The 21,350-nt window shown below is 39.2% G+C and overlaps 1 protein-coding gene across 3 annotated transcripts in view; it reads right to left on the bottom strand.

Annotated features, from left to right (window-relative positions):
• The window catches only part of Rasa2 (RAS p21 protein activator 2), a 140,108-nt gene extending 120,382 nt beyond the window's left edge, over positions 1-19,726 (bottom strand). For 2 of the 3 annotated variants that reach the window (XM_005006716.4, XM_003476522.5), the window contains exon 1: positions 19,504-19,726. In XM_005006716.4, the coding sequence (XP_005006773.1) occupies positions 19,504-19,636 (133 nt within the window). In that variant the 5' untranslated portion in view covers positions 19,637-19,726. Of the gene's footprint in view, positions 1-1,036; positions 2,221-19,503 lie in introns of those variants that run through there. The other variant, XM_063249093.1, reaches the window with a different exon arrangement.
• Between the last annotated feature and the right edge of the window lie 1,624 nt (positions 19,727-21,350).

The raw sequence follows: 21,350 nt of genomic DNA, 5'->3' as shown, positions 1-21,350 counted from the left end.
CGCTAAATTAGGGAAATTCTCCTGGATTATTTCTGTGAATAACTTTTGTAGTTCATTTGTTTGAGTCCCTACTTCTTCTTTTATGTTATTAATTCTTAAGTTATAGATGCTCTTATCATCTTCTAGTCTTTATATTATTGCTGTTTGTTTTCTTGTTATTTTTAAGAAGTTTTTCATTTCATGCTCCCACATTACTAATCTGTCCTCCAGTTCTGATAATCTATCCTTAGATTCTTTCAAGCTGTTATGCCAGCTTTCAACAGTTTTTAGTTTCCTGGTAATGTCTTTGAACCTGCTTCACGTATTCTATGTTTTCTCTATTTTCTCCATCAAACAATTCTCCCCTTTTTTTCTGTTCTTCCATTCCACCATCTATTTTTTCTTGGGCAGTGCTTAGCATTTCTCTAACTATTCTACTTATTTCTTGCTTTATTTCATTAAATACTTCATTTTTGAACTCATCTATGAGGCTCTGGAGATACCGCTTTATGTCTATAGGTGCCGTGTCTGATACTGCATGTTTTCTGTCTTCATTCTCTTTTGCATTTACCTCTCCTGGATCAGTGTTCTCAGGATTGGGGACTGAGGACCCTTTCTTGTTGCTCCCTTTTCCCATACTTTTTGTTCCTTCCATACAAGTGTGTATAGGAGGCCCAGGGTTTTTTTTGTTTTGTTTTGTTTTTCCTCTTTTCTGTTACAGTTTGTTTGAATCCACCTGCTAGGTGTTCCTGCCCACTGCAGTGTACTAGGGAGACACAGACCTGGGCAGCCTCTGCTGGACCCACCTCTCCAGGTCAACCTCCTGAATGCTTCACTGCTAGGGTACACCACCAGGCGCAGGCACCTGATCTGGGCTAGCTTACTGGATCTTAGTCCGTGGCGTCACCAGGCCAAGTGCCCCCCACCACTCCCGCTTGAGAGGGGAATATGCGACTAAAGTCACTGCAGGGCCCTGTTCCAGCTAGTCTGCTCGTTCCCAGAATGTCTTCTGTTGGAGCCTCCTAGTCATGAAAGGGTCCCTATTTCTCTCACTCACCGCAGGTCGATGCAGGGCTCCCGACCAGTCCCGCTCTCAACGCCATTTGGTTCGCTGATTCCAGCTCTCAGAGCTTTTGCGCGTCTCTCTCCCTGCGGTGCAGATTGGGACACAGTATCGGCAGCAGAAAATTCAAATCGCGGCTTCCAATGGCACGGGATCCAGCTTCCGTGCTGAGATTTTATCTGTTCCTTTTATAGCATCAGGATTGCACTTTCAGTTGGTTTCTCTCAGCTTAGATCGTTCCTGGGTCAGCAGGGTACATCTCCCCTCATGTAGGACTCCTCACACAGCACCGCTCCTGGATTCTAAACTGGTAATCTCAGAGAGCCTCCGTGGCTGCTGTTATTTGTCCGCCATGTTCTCCCGGAAGTCTGTCTATAGTTTTGTGTCTTGATGTTACCCCTTAAAGCCTCAGAGAGTCATGGGTGGGGCTTTTTCAGAGGTGGCTGAATCTAGAGGGTAAGACGGATTCATGGCAACTATTTTAAAATGACAATACGTAAACATCAACTAGTGATTTCTTACTGTTTATTTTTTTCTCTGAATGTATGTATTATTTCTATCTATTTTCTGTTTTGTTTAGTCTTTCTTTAAATAAAATTTTTTAAAAAAGATTGATTCATGGTACAATGCTAGGATTACCGGTGCTTTCAGGGTGGGTGATTACTAAATCAGTCCATATTGGACTGGCACTGCCCTAATCCCAATATACTGGATACACTATAAAGCACAGAAAGAGGCTTGTCTTCCCCTAGCTTCTCTGTTCCAGTCTGCCCACCATGAATTATTTTTCCACTGCTATGGCACCCTGCCTTGGAATTCCTTTCTTTAACTTTGGGTGTTAAGTATTTTGTCTCAGCAGCAAGAAAAGTAACTAAGAAAAGAATCTGGTACCACAAGTGGGGTCACTGCTGTGACTGTATCTGACTGTGTGGCTCAGGAACTTTTGGAAGGGGCTACCAGAAAGGGCAAAGAGTTAGGCAATCTTTTAAGAGATGCTGCCTGAACAAGCAAGAGCTGAAATGCTTGAGGCTGTACTTGATGGGAGATTTTGGTCAGAGCTCAGAAGACCAGAAGGCTGATAGAATGGTGCTGGTAAAGAACAGGTTCCAGAGGTTCCTGCTGGGAAGGAAATAATGCACTGGCTATTAGACTCTAGATGATATATGTTATGGTTCGGCAGAAAGTTTGTCTGCATTATGCTCATGTTCAGAGACTTTGCCAAAGACTAAGGGTAGCACACTAACTAATCTGGCAAAAGAAATTTCAAAACAGTCAAATGTTGAGGCAACGGCATAGCTACCATTGGATGCTTTTAGTCAGATTTATATTGAAAATCAAGAGCAAAGAGCCCAGCAGAATGATTTTGTGTTTTGAGCTTGGCCAGAAAGGAAGATCCAATAAGCCTGTGGACTGCAAAGAACAGGGAAGAGATCTTGATTATTGAGAAAGAACACAAAAATAGAAAAGATGGCCTGAAGTTATCACAAGAAACTGTTGGACTCCATCCTTGCAGCCTCAAAATTGCAAAAGTAAAAGACTTTGCTTTGAGAAGACAGTCCCAGAGCACCATGTTCCAGAATAACAGCAGCCTAGGGAAGCTGTTCCTCAGGATTTGATTCATAAGCACTCAAGCCCTACAGCCAAGAGAGAAGGAAGCTGATAGCAGACCTTGTCATCATCCATATGGTACTGGTTTAAGGTGAATGCAGAATGCAAGGCTTGTGGGGTCAGGAAGGCTTCTGCTCATATTTTGAAAGATCTTGGAGGCCAGGTGGTGTTCCCGGGAATGCAGTGTCTGAAGCTATGAATGTGAAGCCAAAGATGCAGTGGAGACCCTAGAAGTTTGGAGAAGCCAGGAATGTGGATCATCCAAGGAAAACTGTAAGGAAGGAGCAGAGCTGGCCCAAGACAGAAGCCATGGGCACTACCACCACCAGAAATACTTTAGGGGCAAAGCTGGTGTTGACAACTTGCCACAGATGGCCAGGGATCCCAGAAGTGGATGTGTGGGATTTAATGTTTGCCCTGCTGGAATCTGGTCTTGCTTTGTTTCTGTTCCTTGCTGACTCTCTCTTTATAACTTTTGGAATGGAAATGTCTATCTTGTGCCACTTTATGTTGGAAGTGTTTAATGTGCTTTTCATTTATACAAGTATACACAGCTAAGAGTCTGCTTTAAGTCTCAGAAGAGATTTGGGAGTTGGACTTTTCAGCAATACTAAAACTGTTAGGATTTTGGCAACTACTGAAGATGGACTAAATGCCTTTCATATAAAGAATGTCTTTATGGGGCCAGGGGCAGAATGTTATGGTTTATGTCTGGATGTTCCTCCTCAAAGCCACATGCAGTCATAAGTAGGGCTTTTTCAGAGATGGCTAAATCTAGAGGGTGTGACTGATTCATGGTGCAATGCTAGGATTAAGGGTGCTAAGATTAAGAGTGGGTGATTACTAAATAGGTCCACTATTAGACTGGCACTGCTTTAATTCCAGTAGACTGGATACAATATAAGGGACAGAAAGAGGCCTTGTTGCTTTGTTCCAGTCTGCCCATCATGAACTGTTTTCCTCTGCCAGGGCACCCTGCCTTCAAATCAGCCAATTATAGACTGAAACCTCTACAAACTGTGAGCCAAAAAAAAAAACCCCTCCTTCCTTAATTTTGAGTGTCAGGTATTTTGTCTCAGTAGCAAGAAAAGTAATAACTAAGACAACTTTCACCTAGAATTTGTCATTTGTTTTGTTCTTCCCAACAACTCTACAAAACTTAAAATACTTTATAAATCTCTTTCTGCTTGAACTAGCTAATCTCACACTTTTCTAGTTTACATTATAACTTAAAATGTAACTGCTAATATATTTCTCTTTCTTTCATTCTTTTGGTTTTTTTGAGGCAGGCACTCACTATATAGTTCAAGGTGATCTTGAACTCACTGTGTACCCCAGACTGGTCTCAAAATCAAGTCAATCCTTCAACTTCAGCCTTCTAAGTCCTGGAATTACAGGTGTGTGCTACCAGGCCCCACCTAAATTTCCTTTTACAAGTACCCTTCCCTAAGGCATGTATTTTCAAAGATGAGCCAAACAATTCTCTATAAGTGACTTTTTCTCAGTCACACACATATTGAAAGGTTTGTCAAGAATACATTCATTTTATATATCAATAGTTTTGTCCAACCATAAAATGAAATATCCTCTGGCTCACATATGATAGTATTTTATTATTTGTAACCTATAACATAATTAATATCCTAAATGAGATGCTGCTTGTTTGCTACTCATTTTTCATTCTGCTGCTACCTATGTTAAACATACCTCTCACAAAAATATGAATATTATATATACACACATGTATATGTATCATCTCTTGAGCAGCAATGGTTCCACATTACCTACTACTGCCTACTTTGCAGAACAAAATCTATAATTCTGTACCTGACATGAAAATCCTCTACAATCAAGCAGACTGGTCTCATCCATTTAACCTTTACTCCTAAAAGTTATGTTCCATTAATAGTATACATTGGTTCCTTGAACACACTGTGTTACCTCATGCCTCTGTACATCCACAGTAAGTGTTGGAGGGGGTTAAAATGGGGGGGGGGGTGTCTCGCTATTTTTCCCTGGTGAGACTCAAACTCCAATAATACTCCTGCCTCAGTCAGCCTCCTAAGTAGCTGGGACAATATACACAAGCCACTGTGCAGTTTCCTTCATCTGTTTGTTTCTTCTAAAAGGCTCTGATGAAGGCAACTTTTTTTTTTTTTAATTTTATTTAAGGAGAAAAGAAATAAAAAGCAGAGAAAGGGTACAAGTTATACAGATTTACAGAAAAAAAATGAACAGTAGGAAATCACTAGTTAATGGATTACATATTGTCATCCTAGAAATAATTGTTCAAGTCACAAAATTAAAGCTTGTAAAGTGGACATTCCATCAATGATATTGCAAACAGTTCTGTTCAATGATCCAATAAAACTCTGTGATATCATTTTCTATCTTATACACTTAAATATACATGCAGTTATATAGTTTAGAGCACTTTCTTTTCCTCTCTTTTGTACCATGACTATTACACATTTTGGGTTTCATTGCTCCCACGGTTCTTATTTACTTTTTTGGAAGGGATTAAAACCAAATGTGACATAACAGAACAGAATCGGTCAAGTCAAAAGGGTGGACATAATAGATAATGTAAAAACATGATACAAGGTGATCAACAATGGTTACCATAATGCCTCCCGCTATCTCTAATAGAATTTGATGAAGGCAACTTTGTAAAGAAGCTTTCCCTCAACTCCTAGGTAATCATGTCACTTTTTCCCCTTTGTTCCTACTGTATCTTATATATACTTTTACTATTGTAATCATATTGTGCTGCACTGTTCTACTTCACTCAACAAATTATTTATTAAGTGTCCACAATACATTGTTCTAATGTCAGGATTAACACTGAATGAAAAGAGGTTCTATTCCCACAGAACTCCTGTACAACCTAGACAGGGGAGATAAATGCCACAAATCCTTATTTATTACCATGGAAAAAAAGAGTTATTGCCATGGAAAAACACAAAGCAAAACAAGAGAGTTAAGGAGTTGCAGAACTAGAGGATAAGGGAAGGAAAACAATGCTGCTTTACACCAGGAAAGGTCTGTTAGGCCCCTTAAGCAGTAACCTGAAGGAAGGAATAAGCCTGGAGAAAGAGATGGACAGGCAAAAAGCCCTGAGACAGAACAGTTTGGTACTCTACAGGACTATCAAGGTCAGAATGGCTGTAAAGCAACAAGCAAAGTGTAAGAGGAAGAAAATGACATGATAAGGTAGGAATGGGGGAAGAGGCAAATTAAACAGGGTCAGGTCCCACAGCCACCGGAAAGTTTCAGGCTTTTCTGTGTGAGATGGTAAGCTATGGAAGGATTTTGAGCCTAAGAATAGCATGATCTAATTTTTGTTTTAGAATAATCACTGCAGAAGGGACTATAATAATTTGGATTAAAGATAATTTGAATTGGGGGAAGGTCACTGGCATAAACAATGGCTGTATATTTTGAAGACAGGCCAATAGGATTATTATTTTGCACATAGGATAATAAAGAGGGCAAGAATAACTTCTAAGAGTTCTGACCTAAGCAATTGAGTGAATAAAGATGACATTTCCAGAAGCAGGAGCTTCTTGAAGACAGCAACCAGGCACAGTGATCCACACCCATAATCCCAGGTACTCAGATGGCTGAGACATGAGGATGCCAAGTTTGAGGTCAGCCTGGGCAATCAGTAAGATCCTGTCTCAAACTAAAATGTAAAAAGAGCCTTGAATATACAGCTCAATGGTAAAAATGATGATAACAATATTAATAATAATAATAGTGATAGAGAATAAAGTTTGAGATGCCTATTACACATCCAAATGCAGATGTCAAGAGGACAAAGGTTACTGACTGGAGAGGAAACTTGAAAATTGTTAGCTAGGATAAAATATTTACAAAAAAAAAACCTGATAAGACTATAAAAGACAACAAAGTAAATATGGACAGAAAAGAAATATGAAGACTGAGCCTTAGGGTTAACATTTTGAGGCAACAAAACAGAGATGACACCAAACAAGGAAGGCTTGGTTGCCTCTTCACTGAATTATACACTTCTTGAGGGAAGGGATCAATCTTTAGCACCATTCTTAGTATTTAATATATAATGAAGTATTTATTGAAAAAGTATGAATATATATGTATATACTAGGGCATGGACAAAAAGAGGTTCTAATATATATGTCAAAATATAAAACTACATGTAAACTTACACTTAGGTTGATCTGCATTAAATGCTCCAAAGGTTAAATATGAAGCTACTGCAAACACTAAATTTAAGAATCTATGCTAGGGGCCAGGCATTTAGCTCAGTGGCATAAGTGCTTGCCTGGCAAATGTGAGGTCCTAAGTTCAATCTCTGGTACAACCCCCCCCCCAAATCTATGCTAATACACAATATTGCAAATAACCAATCCAATGCCAAAATTCACATATTTTAGTATTTTTTGAGTACCAGCTAAGATGCTAAGGATAAAACATAAGCAAAATAGTAAAAAGTCTGTGTCCTCACTAGGCTACTATAGTTGAACAGGCTGGCAATAAATAGATACATAAGTTTTGTACTTGAGTGACTAAAGATAATGATGTGTAATTTATCAACAATTGTTACTTTTTCATTATTTTGTTGTGAAAATTTGTTTTACCTTTTCTTCTTAATATTAACAAATAAAGTAAAAAAAATAGATACATAAGTAAAACTTTACACATACTAGTAATAAACAGTAAGCAGGAATGGCCACTTTATAAAATGGCAGAAAGTAGGACAGTCAAGGGATACTTCATTGAGAAAATATTTTCTGCACAAATATCTGAAGGAGAGGAGAAACATAACTAGAAAAGAGTAGTTTTTTGCAACACTGTCAAAAAGTAAACAACTAAACACACACACAAAAACACTGGAACCAAACAGATAAGATAAATTAATGGAAATAGAGAAAGATAGCCAATTCTCTGTGTACAAGATCGATGATTTATGCAGAGATTTTCAGACAGTGAAACATACCTCCTACCACACAAATTTTATCTAGCACTCGTCCCAAATATCAGGCTACTAAATAGAGATTTTGGTGTATGTCTTTGTACACATATATGGAAGTATGCACATGTGCACTTATGTGCATGTTTGGGGCACTGTGCATTTATATCTTTAGTCTTTATGTGTGTTTCTGTGTGTCCTCAGGGAGGATACTACAGGGATAAGAAAAGAAGACATTTGTTAAGTACAAGACTATAAATAGTTTCTAAAACATCTCATTTGATTTGTGCAACAACCCTGTAAGGTAAGCACTATTTTCCCATTTATAGTGGTACTTTGGTTCACTAATTTAATTTATTCCACAATTTTGGAAAAGATGGTTACAGTTGTGTTTGTCACCAACGCAGAATTAAGAACTAAACAAAATTCTGCCAAATGCTTCTGTCTGCAAACCAAATTGCTAACGGAAGTGTTCATGAACCAAGGTACCACTGCATAATTTTTTCTAAAAATCACAATCACATAGCTGGTAAGGTACCCTGATATAAGTTGAACTCCAGAGCTTATAGTCTCCATTTTTCTGTTAAGGTGTGTCTGAATACAGCAGTATTAAGAACCCATTCTAGTCCGACAGAGATCTGGTAAACCCAGGCCTCTTCAAAGGGTAGCATTAAGCAGGGTATGGTGATACATGCCTGTAATCCCAACACTTGAGAAGCTGAGGCAGGAGGATCACTGTTCAAGATCAGCCTGGGCTACAAAATGAGCTCAAGGCCAGCCAGAACTACATAGTGAGACCCTGTCTCAAAAAAAGACCAAAAAAAAAAAAAAAAAAAGGATTATCATTGAATATAAGAGCAGAGGTCAACATAGATCCCAAAAACATTAACCTTAAGGGAAACTGCAAAGGGCCAAGGTGCTGGACAAGATGATCCTAAAATAAACAAAAAGCCAATCCATAGTAATCACTACTATTTACAGAATGAATTAATGCATGTATTAAACATAACACATTTTTAGGAATTTCATATACATTATTTCTCTTAACTTTGACCATAATTCTTCCAAGTGATACATGCATTTCCAAAATACAGATATTAGGAACGGAAGGATAATGCTGGAAGAGGAAAACAATGTTAGGAAAGTTCTGGAGGTGGGAATAAGAGAATCACCTTCAAAGAGACAGTGAACAGTCCAAGCAGGCCAAGGCAGAAAGAACAATAAAAGGAGAAACAAAAGGGGTAAATTATACAGTAAGGCTGGAAATGAACAAAAAGTCAAAAACAGTAGCCAGCAAGGGTCACTAGATTCTGCATGGTCAGAACTACATTTCAGGAAGATTATCCTGACAGTTACAAAGACTACACTGAGACAATGAAAGGGCAATAGGAGGAAAGCAAAAATGAAAGAGATACACAGAGACAGAATTTACAGAATTTGGCATTACTGGCTTTAGTGACTTAGGACATGATGTCCTAATAACAGAAATATCAACTCATGTGGAATAGAACTTTAGGCGGCATAAAGATATGACAATAAGGAAATGTCATCATATATTCCCTCCACAAAAGAAACAGAATGAGGAAAAAAATGAAACAAACATATTTAAAAAAATAACAAGGGGCCAAGGATTTAGCTCAGTGGTGTAAGTGGCTGCCTAGCAAGCACAAGGTCATGAGTTCAATCCCCGGTACCAAAAATATAAATAAATAAATAAATAATTAAAAAAATATACATAATATGGTCTCTGGTGTTCACAAGTTTATACTAAAAGGATAATTAAAATACTACTGTGCCATGCAAGTATAAAGAAAACAAACCTATCTAATGGTAACATATCATAAGGTCTTTAATTTTTTTCTCAAGTTTAATTTCAATTTTTTCAAGAAAATAAATTCTTAAAAATACATGCAGTATTGGTATATTACAGGAAGTTAAATTAATGTATTCTGGAGGCAGACATGAATTTCTGCACAAGCTTTGCATTTAAGTTCTATGGCCTCAAAGGACATACGGACCTCATAAATCTGTGCCTCAAACTCATATGTAACAAGAACTAACTAACTACAGTGTACTTTAGCACTTCTGGGGAACACTCAAGAAAGGTACGTGGCACAATGCCTAAAACAGAATAAGCAGTTAGTAAATCATAACTATTAGTGACTTTCCTAGGCTAAATACTCTTTAAAATCAGAATATGTATATAATTGCCTTGACTCAAGTCATTAGGCCCTAACCAAAGATAATCTGTAATTTAATAATTGAATAAATCAGAAGACATTACTTTTAAAAATTTTTTTTGTGGTTCTAGGGACTAAACCCAGGACCTGATGGGTACTAGGTCAACTGTTCTATCCCTTAGCTCCATTCCCAGCCCTTTTAATTTTTGTTTGCTTGTTTTTGCAGTGCTAGGGATTTAATTTTAGTTTGAGACAAGCTCTACCAAGTCTGGCTTCGATTCTGCAATCCTTCTGCCTGAGTATCCTATGCAACTGGAATCACAGGCGTGTACTTCCACATCTGGCTTAGAAAAAGCTTTGCAGCTATATTTCTCTCCTTAGTTGTTCCCCTGAAAACATCACTTGAAATCACACATTTGTGATATTATTTGGAAAAGAATAAGATATGATACCAGTAGATTCACATGGACTATCACAAATCTACTAGAAGGTAGTGTTTTCTGGTGATAAATTAACATAGATTACTGGCCTGTCAAGCAATTTTTCTCACTCTCTGTAAATGACATGTAGCTGTAAAATCATGATCTAAAATTCTGTTAGCCTATCTTAGTTACTTTTCTCATTGCTAAGATAAAACACCCAACAACCAAAGTTAAAGGAGGAAGTTTATGTAGCTCACAGTTGGAAGTTTCAGTCCATAATCAGCTGGCTTCAAGGCAGAGTGGCAACAGTTCATGGTGGCAGAAAACAGCAAAAGTGATAAATGAGAGAGAAAAGACAAGCCTCTTTCTGTCCCTTATATTGTATGCAAGTGAATCCCAGCATTACACTACAAATCAATCACACTAGATTCAGTCTCTGAAAAAGTCATATGACCCCATATGAAGCTTTGGGGGACACCTAGACACAAACCATAACAATCTCAATCAATAGGTAATCTTTTTTAAAAAAATCAACACAATAAATAGTATCAGAAACCTGGTTATGCTTAAGAACAAAGCATTATGATAAAACAAGGTAGCATCTGGCCAAGCACTCAAAACAGACACCACACTCTAGGAATCCAGTACAGTTTAGGTGGTAAACCTAGACTCAATGAGCAAAGACTCTTTGCAGCTATAAAACACAAACTATATTAAGTTACAGTTAGATAGGAAAAAAAATTCTGGTGTTATATTGTCTGGTGGGTAAATATAAATAATGATCATATACATTTTTTTTAAACTGTAAAGAAAATTTTGAACATTTTCATCACAAAGGAAGAAATGAGATATATGTTCTTACTCTGATTTGAACATTATACATGTATCAAAACATTTTGTACTCCATAATTATATGCAACTGCTGTATGTCAATCAAAAATCTTTTTTAAAAGATGTTTTTTTTTAAACAAAAAAACAGGGATATGGCTCAGCAGCATGTCATCTGCCTGGCAAGCACAAGATAGTGAGTTCAATCCCTGGTACCAAAAAAAAGTGAAAAAACTTTTTAAAATACAAATTAAAAATAACAACAAAACAGTAACAATGAAATGGAAAAGGGGATTTGAAGGAGGGGAGTTGGGGAAGGAGGGAAAGAGGAATCAAAATGCGTTATATGTATATATGTACATATTTCCTAACGTCAATATAAACTTCATGTATTGTAAATATGTATGGATTAAACTGAAAAAAAATTTAACCCCAAACTATATATCATCTTTGACAAAGCATAAAGTTGAGATTAAGGCATCAATTCTACTACAACTCTTCAAAATGTCCCAATGGGCAAGCTGCAATTTCTCATTAGGGAAAACAAAAGAACATAATTAGCAACTACTTGCTGCATACATGTCATACACATAATAGCCCACATACACTTATCTATAGTGCCATCATATTAACCAGTACTGACTGCAGCTTAGTCTAGAACAAGAAGATAGAAAGCTATTATACATGAAAAGGCAAATTTCACAAAGTTTTACCAGGAAGTGTCCATGGCTCTAGATGTACCTCAAGTGGAAGCATGATCTTCCCATAGTTTGCCTTGCTTACTTCTTGTGTCAGTTTTGAACGGGCTATTTTCTAAAACCCCTGTAAGTTTTAAAGCACATATAGTGGGAATCTCTCCTGGGCTACAATATGGTTCCTACACCTACATGAAACTGAGCAAGGCTCATAAGAAAACCAAGAGAACCTGACATAGCAAACATAAGTTAGACCCAAAGCCAGATGTTGGCAGTGTTCAGGGCCATGTGCCTGGGCCACATATAAGAGATGATTTCTGTTTCTGGTAATGGCACATAGGAAGCCAAAATAGGACTTAGCCTGACCTAGTGCTTTAAAAAAAAAAAAAAAAAAAAAAGTGGCACCGAGACATAAAGGCAGGTATACATGTGTTTGTATGTGTTTTCTAGGAGAACCATTTAAAAGCACTGAGGATCCCATGCAAGTCAAGAAAACAGAGAACGACCTTTCTTTTTTGTTACTCTCCAAAACAGTGATTAATAGTGGATTTGAATATTCTAATTATTGACTATAATAGGCCACAATCAATGTATAAGAAATATACCTGCAACCCTATCACTCAGGATTGTCAAGAGTTCAAGGTAGTTCGATCCCTGGTACCGATAAAAACAAAAAAGACAAAAACAAAACAAAACAAAACAAAACAAAAAAAGAGTTCAAGGCGCACCTAGGGTCCATAGCAAGACCTTGGGGCTGGGGATTTAGCTCAGCGGCATAAGCACCTGCCTTGCAAGCAGGCAGTCATGAGTTCGATCCCTGGTACCGGTAAAAATACAAAACAAAAACATAGCAAGACCTTGTTTCCAAAGAAGGGGAGAAAAAAAAAAAAGCAATTAGGAACACTCCTGTACCAGCCAGTACTAGGGACTGAACTCAGAGCTTTTGCACTAGGCTAATTTGTCCTTTTATTTCTTGAAACAAGGTCTCACTAACTTGCTAAACTGCCCAGGCTAGGCTTGAAATCCTAATCCTCTTGCTTCAGCTTCCCAGAATTATTAACTTCTTGACAACAAAAATGTACTTACTGATTTCTCCTAATACGCTAATGGACAGGCAAACTGGTAGAGATAGGGACACGGATTTTGGTAACATAGAGACCTTATGAAAACCTGGCTTTGTACTCTTAGATCTTGAGTAAATAAGCTTTCTACCTCCCTCTGTAAAGTAACAATTTTTTCATAAAAATACATTAAGTGAAGAATTTGTAAAGGATTTCAATGTAACAGTTGGAAACCAGTAAATATTCAATAAACATTAATTCACCCCCCTTGTATCTATTAATGAAATGTTATTGTTTGAATGACAGGGTCTTACTATGTATGTGTCACTCTGGCCTCAAACTGACTGTGTAGCCCAGACTGACCTCATATTCATAATCCTCCTGCTTCAGCCTCCCAGAGTGCTGGGATTACAGGCATGAGCCATACCTGTTGTTCTGATACAATGCGATATAAATAAAAGTTGGTAAAAGTAGCCAAATTAACAATTAAAAGGTCTCCACCACACACACAAATGCTACATTTTAAAGGATCAAAATTAATCAAGATTGGTTTACCACCTTCCTTTAAGACAAAGGATTCACTTTTTGAAAAATCAGTTTTTTAAACATATACAACTGATCAAACAGGCAAAGCATATGGGCATTCACTGTATTTTTCTTACAAATTTTAAGTCTGAAGTTATAGCAAAACAAAAAGTTACCAAAAAACAGAAAGTTGATGTTATTTCTGTAGGCACCCAAAATATTACTAAACCTAATATCTGATTATCTTCCCTTTTGGCTGACAGGATAGTCTTCAAAATTACAGTAAGAGCAACTCATAACTTAAAACTTATCCTGTATCAATCAAATTCACTGACACAGCCAAGTATGGTGTCACATCTGTATTCCCAGCACATCAGGAGGCTGACACAGGAGGATCACAAGTTTGAGCTCAGCCTGGGCAACTTAATCACTGAATGAGAGCCTATTTCAAAACCTTTATTTTAAAGGGGTAAGAATTTAGTTCAGTGTGAAGGCCATGGGCTCAATACCTAATATCACACATATACACACACAAAGAAAACAATCATTTATATAGTCATTTTAAATAACATAACCAATACACAAACATACCCTCTGCAGAAAACTAAAACATTACAAGAAAGCTAATTCCCTTTGTCCACCATTGAGGAAGCTTCACAAAGCTCTTAAGAAGGAACAGATGAGCATGGGTAGAAAGCACAGTAACAATCTTATTACCACCCAGTAGATCACTAGGTAAGTACTAAGTGATCTTCATATATTAAATATAGAACATTTGCAACACTTATAGTAATAGTAATCCCATGCAGCATTCTAGAAAGAACTCTGATAGCAGTGAACAAGTGCCTAACAGGCAACTAACTGTGTGACACCAGGATCTCCGCGTGTCCGAATCTTCAGGTATAAAATGAGGAACAAGGTATGTTCCTTACCTTCCAGCTCTACATGCTTGTGATTCTCTAAAAATATAAAGAATTAAACAACTATCATTTAGTATAGCCTACAGTACAAAACAGTAAGACCTTTTTTCATCCCACTCACAGTTTAGAGCTACTTCACTGTCGGGGGTGCCTTAACAGGTATGGATTATGTAGTGGTGACACAATAAATAATGTCAAAAGTATTGTCTTAAAGCAAATGATCCATGTTACAAAGCAATAATCAAAATGCTAGAAGGTATATTTAAAGACCACGTCTAAAGCACTCTTTTACAAGGAAGAATTTGCTGGAAGTCATTAACAGCGCTTAGAATCAAGCTCACAAATTTACCAACTATAGACCACCGGTGTTTGTACATCTATTGATACAATCTTGAAAGATGTGACTATTTTAGCTAGGAATTTTTGATGACTAAAATGACATATGGATCAAGATGTCATACGTATCTGTACCAATTCCCCAAGATGAATGCAATTATGTATCAAAAAGATATATTAAAAAACTTAAAAATAAAAAAGTATACAAAGCTAAAGATACATCATAAATAATTTTCTATATATACTACACAATGAAACTTTGTAGCTCTCAAAAAAGCATAAAACTTCATTAGCAGATAAAACACAAAATCTGACAGTACTGTCAAATCATTTCATTAAGCACATTAACAAGAAAATAGGATTGGCATCTATGGTTAACGGATAAAATAATAGTTTTATTCCAGTTACATTAGTCCCTAAGTCAATTGAGAGTTCTTAGTTAAAAATAACCAAACAAACAAACTATGAACTCATTGAGGTTTACCTCCTGCCTTCTGCAGAGCAAGTGATTACTAGACTGTTCTATGAACTTTTACAAAGAACCCTTTTCTCTCCAGTTTCTATCTCAAAGATGGACTCTTCTTCCATTCTTAATAACTCATCATCTCATTTCAAGTTTCTGACAATAATGAATTAGTAGAATGAACAAACCCTTCTTGATCTCTCCCTCTATTAATTTAAAACTGTTCATCTCATTTCAAACATCTGACAATAATGGATTCCAAGCATGAATAAGCCCTTTTTAATCTCTTCCTCTCAGCTCCACTGGGTAGTCAATACAATGTTTTATATTTTATTATCAAAATAAGTCAAACCTGCCATGCCAAATAGAAACACTTAATGGGTAAAGATGATTACATTTTGTTTTCCAGGTTTCAGGACTAATTATTAACAATATTTATGAATACAGTCAGGTAACAATATTCAAATACCATAAGTCATTAGAGCATTTTTAAAAATTTAATCCTTCTCTTAATGAAGGAACACTGGCATCAGTTCAAATCTAAACTTAGTAGGCACTATGATTTTGAAAGAGATCAACTTCCTGAGAGACTCATGTAGTTTCTCTTAGTAATTCTAACATCTTTTAGTTTGTTCTGCTATATAATTTACTCTGAAACTATCCTAGGATAACTCTGTAAGGTAGGGCATTTTCTAAAAGTCTATTCTGTTCTAATCAATTAAAAAAATAAGTAACAAGAATGATTCCTACTCTGGAAGAGCTCACAATATTACTGGGGAAATAAACAAATGATTTCTATGAAATGTGTTATAATAAGGAAATAAGCAAGGAATTGTGATTCCCCAGCAGCAGGAAAATCTAACACTCTCTGGCCAGAGATGGGGGTGGGGGCACTAAAGCAAGTTTTGAGCACAGGATCACATGAAGCAAGTTTCTGAAAGATGAGTGGAAATTCCTTGATAAAAATATGGGGGAGGGAATGGGGAAAGACAATCTCTGGCAGAGGAAACAATATATACAAATGGTTAGTGCTGAGGTATTATTGCCATTCTAAAGATAAAAGGAGATAAGCTCAAAGGTAAATGGGCCTAAAGTCATGTGATTATTAATTAACAATGTATAAACAGAATACTGGTCTTTTCATTTTAATCAGCTTTGTACATCAGGAAATGCAAGAACATGTCAAACAATATCAGATAATGAGTTTTTATCTCCTACTTTACTCCTTAAGAGATGATTCACAACGGACCCATTTGGGGCATGGGGGTAATGTGATTCTCAGCAATACCATGAGATACATATTTTCACTATCCCCATTTTATACATGAGAATATGAAGGAACATAGAGATTAACAAAACTGGAAATTAAGTGACAATTCAGTCCCATGTAAATAACTTCACCAGACTTCTATCCTCAGCCATACCCACACAGATCCCTGCTACTTTGTCAAACACCTTAGAGTCCTCCTTTGTCTGAAAGTATCAGGGATATTATGTAAGTTCTAAAACATAACATAATTCTACAGATATCACACAGTACCATACATCTAAAAGTTCACACTAACCTTCATAGCTTATCTCTGTTATGAATCTGGTATCCCTTAAATAGTTAAGTCCATTACTAAGTGGTATGGACCTTTCAGCAATATCTGTACAATTTGAATTAACTGCGCAAGTGTAAACTCAACAAAAAATAGCAACCAAAAAGGTTACAAAATAAAGAGTATGAAGCCTTAAGATGTATGAAGAATGTCAAATTCCCCCCTTTTTTTCCTAACGAGTATGGGTTATTTTGGAAGGAAGGGCATGTAAATGTGTTCAGGTATGTAAATGTGTTCAGGTATGTCAACACTCCTGCTACTTTGCACAGCAGTTCACACCAAAGGATGGAATTTGGAGTACACCCCTAACCTCCTCTATCAAGGGTTCAAATGACAACCTTAGGATAACTGACAACAAAGCTTGCTTCTGGAATACACTTAGAGAAGTAGACCATTCAGAACTACCATGTTTTCTTAGGGCACTAGAAAGAGCTCCAGAAATTGGAGATCAGTCTGTAAGACAAAATACTGTCAGCAACACTGAATTTACTAACATCAGTTGACTGTTTCAACTGTACCCTAAAGAAAAACTTTGAGCACATACGGTTTGGCTATAAAATTATTTTTGATTTGTCAATTTAGTATGTCACAAATTAACAAAACAAGCATGTAGCCTCTTATTTCTCCAGTACATTAAAGGTATGTATATCAATCCATCCTCACTTTTTACTAGCATAATTCAGAGTTGAGGGGTCCTATCTATGTCCAGGAGTAAGAACATTTCTTTCTGGCTCATTTTCAACCCTGTGGATCTCTAACTCCAGATTAGAGGCACCCAATAAATAGTTTCAAATCTGCCAGTACATCTCCAGGCCAGTAGGCACTGTAAGGCTTTCTTCCAAAGCTTCTCAGTGTGAAAAGGAAATGTGACATAGACACCTGATTCTCCAAATTGCTAAATATCTTAATAAATGGAATCACTATCATCCATCCATTTCTGTGACTTTAGTATCTTTTAATGACTCTTTCACTCCTCAGGCCCCACCCTACAAAACCTACATCATCAGCTTCAGGGAAACAGAAAAGGGCAAACTCGATCACTTGTAGTACACTAGTTAAAAGGAGGGCAAAGAAATAAAAGAAAGGTATATAAATGCAGTGAGATATATTTCCTATGAAACACTCTCACCATGCCCTAAGGAAGAAGCTGAGCAATGCAAAAACCAAGAAACTAAGATAACTGATGTATTACTTTGACCATGGTTAAAGCAGTAACATTCCTAGCGAATGGATGAGCATTTGGATTCTGAGCAGTGGGACTGCTCTAAACCACAGAAACAAAAGTTATGTTTTTTTTTAAAATTTCAAAGCCACGCAGGATGCAGTAATGTCGCTTTCAAAACTGTTCTCAGTGCTCTTTACCATGAAGTAAATGAATATATAAGGATACTATATTCCTCTAGAAACAGCCCAACCTTAAATATATCTCAAATTTCAAGATATACATATGCTGTTCTATGGAACAACCCAGTCTCAAAGGGGCATTTTGGTCCACTTAGTTTTTCTATTATTAAATTAGATATAAGCAAATATTACACATAAGACCATCTAAAATCTGAAATAATTTTATACCTTAGAAAATTAATCTTGGAAACTTAGGTGTGGAAAAGATCTACATCTGTTCCATGTTTCAAGAATTGTAACCACTTATAGGGCCCCAGAACTATTTCAGGAAATTAAAACGTGAGAAAATGTAGTATGCATGCACTTAGGGTTTAATAAAATTCTAAGTAACTGAAAGAGGGAGTAACCCGAAAAGAAAATGGAAATTTAAAATCAATTAATAACATAATTAGGGAAAAAATCTTTATATCCTGCTCAAGAAAGGGCATTGTTAGCCATTTTAATGCAATTTTATACAAGAAATAGCCCTCACAACTGAGGGTTGTTTACATGTGTCATGAAGTATATCTTCAATCCAATGATAAAGAATAAAGAAAGCAATGTTACTTTTTGACAACAGCAAAGTTTTATTAGTTTATCTTACAAATAGGAAAAAAGAAAACATTTCATTTCGTTTAAATAAATTTCTGTGGAAAAAACGGCAATCGAAGGCCAAAGGATTGCTTTTAAAAGTACATGTCCAAATAGCAAATTAAACGAGCTTGTTTGTCTACGGTAAGGCTTAGAGCCTCTGAGCAAAATTTTCTATTTAGTTAACCAGTGTGGGTCGCTCCCCAACGTAACAATTAAATTCATGAGAAGGGAAGGAATTAAGTGTGCTAAGCGCGCATTGGATGACTGTGTTTTGAGACCTGCTCACAGGAAGCCACTACATCCTGTCCCAAGTCCCTGTCAGTCACGCCGTCTCTCGATTCGAGTCCCCGACACGGCGAGGAGGGGCGAGCACAGGTGTCCCGTCCCGGGCCTCCGCGCGCGCTCGCCCGCCCGCCCGCCACGCGCCGAGCGGCACCCACCGCGTCCCAGGGCGGCCTCTTCCCCAGCTCGGGGAGCCGGTTTCACCTTCTCCCCGGAGCTCGGCAGCCCCCTCCCCTAGGCCAGCCACCCCACTCCAGCCGCGCCTCCACCTAATTACGGCCCGGCCCCCACCTCGCGGCGGCTCCCGGCGCTGCGGCCGCCCAGAGGCCTGCGTCTGAGGGCGGCCGGAAGCTCCTCGCGCCCCCGACCCGCGCCCAGCGTTCCGGCGTCCGAGTCTTCCCGGCGGCCGGGCCCCTTCCCCGGCCAATCCCCCGCTCCCACTGGCTCAGAGGGCAGCCCCGGCCCACGCCGGCCGTCGAGGCGACACCGCCCCCAACACACCCCCTCCAGCCTCGCCCGTCGGCGGCCCGGCGCTCTCTCAGGCCGCCACCCCCGCGCGCGATGCCCCTCAGCCGCCGCCAGCAGCCCCTCAGCCCGGCCCCCGCTTACAGATCTTGCCCCGCAGGCTCTGCAGCACGCGGACCTCGCAACTATCCTCATCCCCAGCCTCAAGCTCTGCCGTCGCAGCTGCCCCTGGCGCCTGGGAAGAAGCCGCAGCAGCAGGCGTCGCCGCCGCCGCCATGGTGCCGCCCGGCCCGTGCCGCAGCCCCTCCGCCTGCGTAGCCGGGCGAGGCGGAGCCCAGCGGCGGCCTAGGCCCGGGCAAGCGGCGCGCCTGGCCCCGCCCCCGCACCCGGCCGCGCTGGCCCCGCCCCGCGCGGCCCCGCCCCCGCCCCACCCGGGCTCCTCAGTCACCGCCCCGCCCCCGCCGCGCTCCTCAAACCGACCCCTGGCTGTAGCGCTGACCAATCGTGCACGTTGATCGTGGCTCGGAGCAGTCGTGAACCCCCCTTTACAGGGAGAAAACCCTCGTCCTCCTGTGATCCCCAAATCCAGTGGGAATTGGGCTTCCCCCACGAACCAATCCCCGAGTCTCCTAAAGCTCCGGGAAAATGCGACTCCTTTTCCAATTAGGGAAACTCCCCTGGAAAGAAAACAGAATTGGGCACAAGGTAATGGACATCAAAACTACCTAATGCAAAAGAAAGAGCCAAGAGATATATGAGACTCCCCAACAGTACCCTCATGCTCCTTCCACAGAAACGCCACATGTACAAACCCTTATTCTTGAGGAAGAACCCTTACTTTGCAAAAGTCCTTAGGAAGTGGGCCCCAGATTCCCTTTGCAGCATGAATGCAGTCCCCAGGGACCCTCCCAAAAATTCTGAAGCATTTACTACCCAGTGTGTATTTCGGAATTACAAAGGGTTAACCTCTGTACACCCCTGTAAATCGGCTTGTTAAAATGTTGATTGGCTCTTGAAATTCGTAAATCTTCAACTAATTGTTAGCTTTATCTCAAGGGGACTCTTTACAGTGAGTAAACTGCATGAATAATACCCTGGTATGTGATGAGGAAGATGATTTCCTGGTCTTGAGGTTGTTAACTGTGCTGCCCTAAGAAGGAAGAAAGTGTGACTTCATAGGGCAGGGTGGTTCTTTACCAAGCCAACAACAGGAATCGGTCAGTCACAGTCAACAAATACTGTTTTGAGGATCAGATACAGAATAGCACGAGGGCCAAGGTGAAGAGACCTAGCCCTCTAGCAGCTCAGTCCGTGGGAGAGAGAGGGAAGAGCAGAGGTCCTGGGAGATAAGAAGGAAGATGGGGAGAAGCAAAGAGATCTTTTGGGGGAAACGCACTCTTCCGGGAAAGGGTAAACTGGAGACAAGTGGGAAGAAGCAGAAGTGTACCAGGGAGGAGAAACCACTTGCACAAAGACAGCAGCCGGGAGAGTGGCCTGTGTTTGCTATGTGCCTGGTGCTGAGGGGCAACTATTCTAGTTCTGCGTGTGTATGGTTTGCCCCCGTTCCCCTCTATGATCTTTATGAATCTGGGACAAAGGGAACATCCCTCCACTTATATGCATGGTTTGCTGTCATTTCAAACAAGTCCAAAACCTCCTTCCTTTCCAAATTGAAGTGCATAAGCTGTTACTGGAGCTAGAATGATTCTTTCTTATTCCTTGCCCCCACACTCTCTTTTCGTTGCCACATCCTTCTCACTCTACTGAAATCGCTTTTCTCTCTCCCCACTCCTTTCCATTCACTGTCATTGTCCTTGTTAAATCATCCTCACTTGTTGATCACAAGGATCAACTTGTCATAGTTCTGTTTTTGCTGTTTTTAAGGGCATGCCTTTTTACATTTAAGCATAGAGCCTGATTTTATCTTTTTACACGTGTGACATTTGGGTAAATTATTCAACTTTTCTGAATGTGTTTCTTTAGCAATAAAC

The sequence above is a fragment of the Cavia porcellus genome, unplaced genomic scaffold (assembly GCF_034190915.1).
Source record: "Cavia porcellus strain 051 isolate PalLab524CR breed Dunkin Hartley unplaced genomic scaffold, mCavPor4.1 scaffold_5, whole genome shotgun sequence".
Classification (NCBI taxonomy): Eukaryota; Metazoa; Chordata; class Mammalia; order Rodentia; family Caviidae; genus Cavia; species Cavia porcellus.
The sequence above is the reverse complement of the archived record's forward strand: the minus strand, read 5'-3'. Positions and strand labels throughout refer to the sequence as shown.